The 10018-nt window shown below is 36.1% G+C and overlaps 1 protein-coding gene across 1 annotated transcript; it reads right to left on the bottom strand.

Moving 5' to 3' along the window:
* Positions 1-1832: 1832 nt before the first annotated feature.
* LOC128663263 (dickkopf-related protein 3) lies at positions 1833-6530 on the bottom strand. Its single transcript, XM_053717504.1, has 3 exons — positions 6387-6530; positions 3852-4026; positions 1833-2032 (listed from the first exon to the last, which is right to left on the bottom strand). The coding sequence occupies exons 1-3, from the start codon at positions 6528-6530 to the stop codon at positions 1833-1835; spliced, it is 519 nt and encodes a 172-aa protein (XP_053573479.1).
* Positions 6531-10018: the final 3488 nt, after the last annotated feature.

The following is a 10018-nucleotide window of genomic DNA, read 5'->3' as shown; positions in this document are numbered from 1 at the left end:
CTTTCCTTCATGGCTCCCTCAACTGTAACATATTCCCAATGAAACACTCGACTCTGTAAGCACCTGGCAGCACAATTCTTACTAAAATGAATGCCCTCACACAAAAAAAAAAAAAAAAATTAAATTACTGACAGGCAGGCGCCCCTCACTGCAAGGCACCTGTAGGCACATGCCTACTGTGCCTAATGGGAAATCCGGCCCTGTCAGCAATTATTAATCACTCTGCAAAAAAATTACACACAAAATATTTTTTTAAAGCATGGAACTGTGCACTGGTATTACAAGTTTTCAGCAATGTGAACGCGACCTTGCTGCCAAATAATGTTTGAGATGTCACATGCATGATCCTAAACCTGCTTGTTCTCAACAAAGAGAAGAAAGCAAATGTGATAGTATAGGTAAATTTGAATTTCTTTTAAAGGGACAGTTTACTCAAAAATGTTCTCCCCTTTAATTTGTTCCCAATTATCCACTTTACCTGCTGGAGTGTATTAAATTGTTTACAAGTAGATCCTTTACCCTTATATTGGCATTTGAAATAGTTGATTTAGCCTGTGGTATCCCCACCTATTCTGAAAGTTTGTGGCCGCAAGTCCCAGCTATAGATAAGCTTTGTAAACACAGCCAGCAGAAGACATTATACTCCCAGTAGGATATAGCAGAGATAAGGTAATAAAATGTTGATTTTCCATTGTTCTCTCCAAGTACTGGTGATTGTTTTATGGACAGATATAAGATAAAGAAACCTGTTTATGAACACAATGTGATACAGTAATGAGATCTGATTATACCTACAAGCTCAACCCATTTTATTAAGTTGTGGATTCAAAACACAAAATCAGAGCTTTAATATACACAAATAAACCTTAAAAAGCTAATTTTCATACATTTTTTACTCCGCAGTTCGCAAAAAAAGCAATTGTAAACACATTAAGGATGGATTTCATGTACCTTAAAAAAAAAAAAGATGCTAATGAGCTCTAGTTCTGATCTAATCTATTTCAGTAGCATGTTGCAGGGTTAGAAATTTCACTACAAATTGTCAACTGCTAATAAATAAAACACAACACATTTTAGAGTAAGAATAAACATTTATTTATATATATATATTTATATCTTTATGTACAGGTTATTTACATAGTGCATAATTAAGTTTCATGAAGACGGGGCCACACACTTCCAGTCTGATCCAGAACTATAAACAAATTCCTTCCTGCGAAGAAAAGAACACAAAAGGAAGGGGGTTAGCTGTAAAGTCTATAAACTGCACAATTACAAATGATACTAAAGTATAAAACAGTGCTCCTTTGGTAAAAACAAATATGTTAAATTAGAGTAATGATAAAAAGGAACAGATTGTGTGGGACCCCCCCAGCAAACAACTTATTTGATTTTTTGAAAGATTAGCACTTAGAAATTCTCAGTGTAGCCCTCAGTGTGATAAGAGTAGAGAATTGTCAAAACCTAAGTTTTTACTCTGTCAGTTCTGGGCATGTGCAAATCTGACTCCCTGTTTTAGTCTATTCACTAGCCTAGAAGTTTTATGACATCAGGCTAAACTTCCTGCAAAGGCCTCCTCCTCCTTGTAGGACTGTGACATAAAGTAAAAGTCACTGCACAAATGTAGTGTAAAAAATAAATAAAAGGTAAAATTCATTTAAATAACTAAATAATACATGTTGCAATGCTTTCTATTAAGTATACACAAGTGCTTAGTGTAGTGTTTTTTTAATACAACAATGAAACTGACTGTTTAACATCGCTTAAAAAAACAAACAACTTAGAACCTTGCAGTGCCATCTACTGGTGGATAATATAGTAGTTGAAGTTACTCACTCTCGTGGGGTGTGTGATGAGCTGCAGATAAGTCCCTCCTCGCAGGGGCACACTTCATTAATGCTAAATGCCAAGCCACCTTCTGGAACAAAACAGTTGCTCCCAGCTGGAAGTCGCCGCTTGCAGATCATCTCACCATGTTGCCTGGCACAGCACATGGTGGAGGGGCAATCTTTGTCTAGACGACAGCGGGAACCTAATAAAACCAAGAACGATAATCTTTAGAGAACTTAATTGTACAGTAATATTGTGCAGATCAGGGCTTGACAAATTCCTGGCACCAAGCAAGCCAAGATTCCTAAAATACTAATTCTGGCTCCTAACCTTTGGTTTCCATACGTGCATTTCTATATAAAATCTTCCACTGTCTTCCACTTGTATGACTGGTACTTCAGAAGTAAAGAAATAAATTTGTCAACCTTTGGTCAGGTGTATTTGCTAAAATAACTGAATATAATATTAAAACACCAGCTGATTGCAAAAAAATGTATGTGGTTGTCAGGCTTTATCTGACTGAGAAGTAAATATTATTTCATACACCTGATGGCTACACAAAGATACTCTATCCTGTCTGTCTATCTAAATAATGTAATTGTTATTTCTTGAGCAAACAATTTACTTTGAGAAACTACTTCTCTGCATCTCAATAAGAAATAGTTTATCCAACTTGTACATCTCTTCCAACTACATAACAGCTATGTGTATGCAAATAAAATACTGAGATCGTATGGAGCTTGATGCTTGCCGGAATCAGAAGTTATGAAGCAGCGGTCTAAAGACCGTTGCTCCATAACTTGTCCGTCCTGCTCTGAGGCCGCAGACAGAAATCTACCCAATCGAATACGATCGGGTTGATTGACACCCCCCTGCTAGCGGCCAATTGGCCACGAATCTGCAGGGGGTTGCATTGCACAAGCAGTTCACAAGAACTGCTGGTGCAATGATAAATGTGGACAGCGTATGCTGTCGGCATTTATCGATGTGCAGCGGACATGATATGCTACATCGTATCATGTCCACTCGCACTATGATAAATTTACCACCTAGAATTCCACCAATACAAAATATAGTGAGATCCTACTCTCACCGTCACATAAAAATGTAAAAACTTTAAAAGACTCTTCTATAGATACATAATATTGTGTACAGACATTTTAAATTATTTCTTTGAGGAAAACATGGGTAGAAATGTTACCAACATATGTTCAGCAGTAGGCTATACGGTAGGTGAATAAATGAGTGCTTTTTCCTACAAACTTTAATTGTATAAGTACATTGGTTACTTTAGTAAGTTTGCAGCAAAGCTGTCTCCTTGTGTTAAATGGCCATAAAATACAGTAGAATTGCATAATCAACAAATGCATAACAGAAAGACAGTGCAGTAATACTTATTCTGAATTTCAAATGAATAATAATTTTTTTCTGACACATTTCTTCAGTTACTTCCGTTTTGGGACAGCCATTAGCCAATCACAAATGCATATACATATATACTGGGAACTCTTGCACATGCCTAGTAGGAGTTGGTGCCTCAGAAAGTGTGCATATAAAAAGATTGTGCATATAAAAAGAAGTTTTGATAATGGAAGTAAATTTAAAGGAACTTTAAAGGAACATTCAAGTCATTGACTGCAACATTTTTTGTCTCAGCAATTTTTCCACATAGTTTATATCAACAATTAAGAACTAAAGTGCAAGATACCTATATATACAAAGTAATTGTTTTAAAATCATTCAAAACTGTCCCTTTATTAATAATTTTCAAAACTACCTGAAAATTTGCAGCATTTATTAGGAAACCTAGGTTACAGAATTTGCTTTTCGGCCTCTCTAGGGATGGTGGGGCAAGCACAATGTATATGCAAAATGTAACACATTTTACAGTAAAAGCAAAAAATAAAAAAACGAATAGATGTTAAGTTGTTACAATTTAAAAGTATTTTATGTTCTTTTTTTTTTTACTGCAAAGTGTTATTGAGGGAATTCAGATATTATTGTTTATTTGTTATTCTTACCTTCATGCCCACCTGGTATGACCCTTTGGCATCGTCCATACATGCATCCAAGTCCTCGTACGCACTGAGAATCCTTGCGGCAGTACTGTCCTTCATGGCGCAGGGCCACACACAACCCAAAATGACGATCACAGAACAGGCCACGTCCACAGCTACGATCATTGTCACACGTTGCCTGAAAGTTAACAAGGACATTGAAATGATTAAACGGTTTGTTTTTTATCATAAATAAATAGACTCTAATTTAGTTATAGAATAAACTTCAGTATACTTGCAAAAAAAGCACACAATAATCTTATCCAATTGCAAAATTCCAAATACAAGCTAAATTAAGGGACATGAAACCCACATCTTTTTCTTTCATGATTTAGTGAGAGTATGCAATTTTAAACAACTTTCTAATTTACTTCTATTATCTAATTTGCTTCATTCTCTTGATATTCTTTGCTGAGAAGCATATCTAGATATGCTCAATAGCTGCTGATTGGTAGAAGCACATAGATGCCTCGTGTGATTGGCTAACCCATGTGCATTTCTATTTCTTCAATTAAGATTATCTAAAGTATGAAGCAAATTAGATAATAGAAGTAACTTGGAAAGTTATTTAAAATTGTATTCTCTACCTGAATCATGAAAGACATTTTTGGGGTTTAGTGTCCCTTAAAGGGACACTCAACCCAATTTTTTTCTTTCATGATTCAGATAGAGCATGACATTTTAAGCAACTTTCAAATTTACTCATATTATCACATTTTCTTCATTCTCTTGATATCTTTATTTGAAATGCAAGAATTTAAGTTTAGATGCTGGCCAATTTTTGGTGAACAACCTGGGTTGTTCTTGCTGATTGGTGGATAAATTCATCCACCAATAAAAAAGTGCTATCCAGAGTGCTGAACCAAACAAAAAGCTTAGATGCCTTCTTTTTCAAATAAAGATAGCAAGAGAACGAAGAAAAAATGATAATAGGAGTAAATTAGAAAGTTGCTTAAAATTGCATGCTCTATCTGAATCACAAAAGAAAAAATTTGGGTTCAGTGTCCCTTTAAAGCAAGTTATGATAATTACCAATCACAGAGAACAATCTGGTCAGCCTCAAACACAGCAATAAGTAATGTCATTACCAGATATCTCTGTTACAATACTGTAAACAATTTTGGAAACTTTCTTTAAGACTATATAAATATGTTTTCAAAGGATATGTAATATTTGTGCATTGCCTTTTATTTGATCAATAGCTTATATGAAATCATCAATCAAATCTGCATTCAGCATTGTGCTGTAGATATAGTAAATTATTAGATTTTAAATATCCTTATATGGCTATAATTTTTAGATTTTTGATTATTACAGAATACTCTTTTTTTAATCACTGGGAGTTGGTGGCAAGTAGCATTTTATGTCTGAGAGGTGCTCTATATATTACTTTAGTTCAGCCATTTATAACAGAAAGCTCAGCTCAAGAAATTGTTGCAGACAACAAAAAAGAAAATCTTTTACATACCTACCTATATAACCTCTTCAGATAAGTATGTTTCCAGAATACAACAACCTTGATTAATGATTTAATGGCTATCATGAAAAATATTAAATTTTTCCAGGAGAGTCCCATTATCACACAAAGGAGGGCTACATATGGAAACTGTCATTTGTAACATATTAGAGCAACTAATTACAGAGAACAGTATTATACTGACCAGTACAAAAAGGAAGTATGAGGACTGACCAGAAAGGTTAGTAGATACATGTAGATTCTATAGCAAAGGGTAAAACACTTTGCAGAGGTACATGTAACAAAAGAATATAGATCTTAAAGGGACATAAAGTGCACATTCCTGAGACTACCTCAGTATGCTCTGTAAAGGAGCTATGCTTCAACAACAAAGATAATTGGAAGGTATTTTTTTTTTAAAGGGACATTCCAGTCAAAATTTAAATACACATAGATTAATTACATATTTGAATAGAATTTCAATATACATGCATTAGCAAAAATGCTTCTAGTAAAAGTTAGCACTGTTTTAGGGTTAACATTTTTCTCTGCACGTGCATGTGAAGCATAGCTAGATATTGTCACTGCCCCCACATTTTAAATACTGCAGCTGCTCAGATCATCACTGGGGCTTGTATCATGTCAGCAATTAACAAATTGAGTCATTACCAGATGGTACAAGCTCCTTAGGCTCTCTGAGGAAGTGCTGTGTTTAAAATGCTGGTGCACAGTGCATACTTAAATACACCTTTGAAACAGCTATAGCTTTTATTAAAAGCATTTTTGCTAATGCGTGTATATTACAAAATTGCTTCAGTTGAATGCCGAAATGCACCCATGTGGTTTCCAGTTTTGGCTGGAATATCCATTTAAAATATTGTACATTCTATCTGAATCCCAAAAGCTTAATTTTGATTTCTGTGTCCCTTTAAGATAGACAGGGAAACCTATCTAAAGTTTTTTTACAGGAGGCAGAGAGCAGAATAGGTAACACAAATATATTGCTAAACAATGGAATACAGGGTGGTGGGGACATAGCTTACAGTGTTGTGTCCTTTGGCTGTGGAGATTCTGGTCAGGCCTGCAGCATCCTCAGGGTTGTTATACGGCATTGACAGCATCCAAGCCCAAATATAGCCATCCACACAGGGCAGAAAAACCAGGAGCAGGGATAACAGCAGATTCATGGTGTCACAGATATAAATTCCACTGGGTCACTGCCCTGCTCTTTATACCAGGATATGGGACTGCCCCTCCTCCTTAACCCAGGGCTCTGTTTGCCAACATAATGGGGCAATCAGTATTAATCAGCTAAACCTAATTACTGTCCCGTCCCTTCCAGACCTGCAGCAATCTGCCACCCCACAGAGAAACAAATTCAAATCTGCTGGAGATTGCACTAGTGTCACTCACACCATTCTAATAGAAACTCACTGCTCTCTCTGTAAACACATAAAATAGACGCCAGGGTTGTCTTACCAGAAGGTAGCACTGGACACTACTGGAATATAAATTTATTTTTGCCTATTTCCCATTTATGATGTTGCATAATACTTATAGCAGAACAATATAAAAGTGAATACTAAAAAGACACATTAGATTTAAAGAGAATTGACATAAAAGGGCAATTGTGAGGTTATATTAGGAAAATAATATACCAAGAGGTTCATTACTATGACAATAATAATATGGAATATTAGGCAGAACAATGTATAGTTGTTATAGGAAACGAGAATCCTTAAAGGGATAGAAAGGTCAAAAATGAAATGTGCACGGCTGCATTTAAATTTTTAATACAAGCAATTTTGAATATAATTCCATTAGAAAAATGCTTGTAGTAAAAGTTAATACTGTTTTTCAGTGGCATACGCACATATGCTGTGAGGGCCGTGCACTAGTATTCAAATACCACCCCATCACAGAGTCAGCAGTAGCCTGTATGAAACAAATGCCATATTCAGAAGCAATACACACCACTGCCAGCTCTCTGAGCTTGAATACTGGTGCACAGGCCCTCACAGGATATGTGAGTATGCTGCAGAAAAATAGTAATAACTTTTACTAGATGCATTTTTGCTAATGGAAGTGTATTACAAAAATACTCCTACTTCATTTTCAAATGCACTTCTACACATCTCATTTCTAACCTTTCTACTACTTTAAAGCTGGCTGAATGTTATTTATATTATTTAAAGAGACACTCTAGCAAATCAGTCATTTTATGTTTTGAACTGAAATATTTTTGCAATACACTTGTATTAACAAAAACAACAACCCATAAACCTATCACTGCTTCATTGAGCTCACAGAGTGCAAACAACTGTATGCCCTGTGCACTAGCATTCAGCCACTGTGTCTGGTCAGTACAAGTGGTGTTGGGGATGGTGTCATTGTCAGTGCAATGAGCGTGCACAGTGTGTGAATACAGGTGCTCTGGCATACAGATGTAGTCTCCATGCATACAGTAGTTAAACGTATTGCTGAAACTAGAATCATTTCTGCTAATACATTGTAACTACAAGAATGCACTGCTGGTTTGACTAGAATGTGCCTAAAATTTGACCACAGAAAAAAGTGTTTAAATCCACAGTTTCTGTAGGAGAGAGAGGTGTAACAGGGGAAGCAAGAGGGGGTTCTGGTGTTGTGCAGGGTAAAAAAGAAGACCCATTTTCTGGGAGAAAAATTTGGCACTCTTTTCTGCTCCACAGATATACTACACAAATATATACAACATTAGACCTATGCACATACTTTATAGAGTGCAACTGCAGGAGTTATTAATCTTTTTTATATAGAGTAATGCATACATTAATAAATACATTATATAGAGGGATGGCAAAGAGTTAACAAGTAAGATAGGTGGCAAATGGAGTAATAGTTGTTTATGAAATCGGTTTACTGATGGTTTAGCCACACGCCTGTTTTTTTTATTGTTACTGACAACATTTGTAAGATTGTGACCCATATATGGTTAGTAAAGAATGAGTACAGTTGTAAAGCTGGGACCTTTAAGATACAGAGAAACAGTTTTAAAATATATGGTCATTTTATATTAGCATTAACAATTTAAGTTTTTTGTTGTTTCACACTTAGGTCAATTACTGTGGACTTTATTATTTCCACAAAAAAATAGTGGCCCCATGGACCAATAAGAAATATAAGGAAGATTTGTAATATACTGTGGTGTTAAACTCTGCTTAAACACAACCCCCAACAGCCAGTCTCAGGAAGCATAACTGTGCCAGGAGTCCCATTATCGCAGGTATTTAGTGATGGGATCATTAATGGTGTGATCTATCTCGTCAGACCCTCCTGGAGACGAGATCCTGCTGAGAATTGTGTGTACAAGATAAACACTGAGCAGAACACTCTCTATGGGGCTCTGTGCTTGTGTATAGGTGTCTGGCAAACAAAACAAGAAAAGTAGCTTAGTTAGAAAGGCCACCAAGTCTCCTGAGTAAAGCTGCTGACAATATTCTAGCTCTGTGGAGAAAAGAGTTCAGTATGAGAAGGTAAAGGAGCAATATTTGTGTCAGTATTTCTTTACCACTGAAGATCTGAGATGTGGGCAATTGTTTTGTAGTCACTATTCTCATGACACGTCGTGGCCCTATTTATGTTCTTCTATACATATCTGTCATCCAGCGTTAGGGAATTTTGTGGCGCTATATAAATAAATAATAATAAAATCATCACTCTGTCCCACTCTTGATTTGCACCATTAGTGTTATCTGTCTCCCATCACTCACCTAGTTTCCATGGTTACGATCTTTTCTGTCTCTTCCCTTTTTTCTTAGGTTTACACCATCATTCATCACTGGATACAATTCACTAATAGCTATCTCTATCCTCCAGTCTTATCAGCTCCTTCTCTGCAGTTGGTTCCATAAAGTGTTGATACACAGAGGGACATTGTATGAATCTGGATGCATAGGTTTTTTACATGTATATATATAAACCGAGATACATAGATTTGCAAGCTCCAGGGCAGCACTGTAGAATCAGATTTCAATATTACACAACACATATTAATAAAACAAATATTAGGCAAAGTGGAAAGATAATTTAGTGCTGCTATATACAATGGCCTTTTTTGGCAGCTGAAGTTGTAACTGACCAACACATACATTCTTTACACATAGGTCCACCAAGCTACAACATTACAACAGGTCTGAAGCTGGAAATGATTAACCCCACCATATAGATAATAGGTCCACAGATAGCAGACACCATTAGAGTTGCCAGGTGTCCAGAATTCAACTGGACAGTCCAGTATTTTATCAGGCTGTCCAGTAAAATCTTCACAAAAATACCCACATTTAAATGTCCATTTTTTTTAAAAGCCAATTGGTTATAGTTAAATGTAATAGGTCCGATATACCTCAATGCATTACAAATATGGAGCAGAAAAAAAAGGAGGAGCAGTCAAGGGAGGGGGTCATATCTCAAGTGTTTACATGTATTACTGGTAACCAATTATTGATTTGTATGTTACTGGCATCCAATGAGTAAAATGGCTGCCTAGTTGTGAAAAATGTATATGGTAGGATCAAGAGTGGGGTCTAAGGTAGAGCTTTGGTGGGGACGGAATTGTGTGATCCCTAGTGTCCAGTTACCTACAGATTGTCTAGGACAGCTGGCAACCCTAGACACCATGGTGGGTCACCTTCTGCTA

Source organism: Bombina bombina, chromosome 1 (genome assembly GCF_027579735.1).
Source record: "Bombina bombina isolate aBomBom1 chromosome 1, aBomBom1.pri, whole genome shotgun sequence".
Classification (NCBI taxonomy): domain Eukaryota; kingdom Metazoa; phylum Chordata; class Amphibia; order Anura; family Bombinatoridae; genus Bombina; species Bombina bombina.
The sequence above is the reverse complement of the archived record's forward strand: the minus strand, read 5'-3'. Positions and strand labels throughout refer to the sequence as shown.

What these genes read in the sequence shown, in the direction of transcription:
- LOC128663263 (XM_053717504.1), bottom strand. Translation starts at nt 6,530, where the DNA reads ATGAATCTGCTGTTATCCCTGCTCCTGGTTTTTCTGCCCTGTGTGGAT. An exon ending in CAGCCAAAGGACACAACACT is followed by an intron (nt 4,027 to 6,386) that starts GTAAGCTATGTC and finishes GTTAACTTTCAG; the next exon opens with GCAACGTGTGACAATGATCG. An exon ending in CATACCAGGTGGGCATGAAG is followed by an intron (nt 2,033 to 3,851) that starts GTAAGAATAACA and finishes TGGTTTTATTAG; the next exon opens with GTTCCCGCTGTCGTCTAGAC.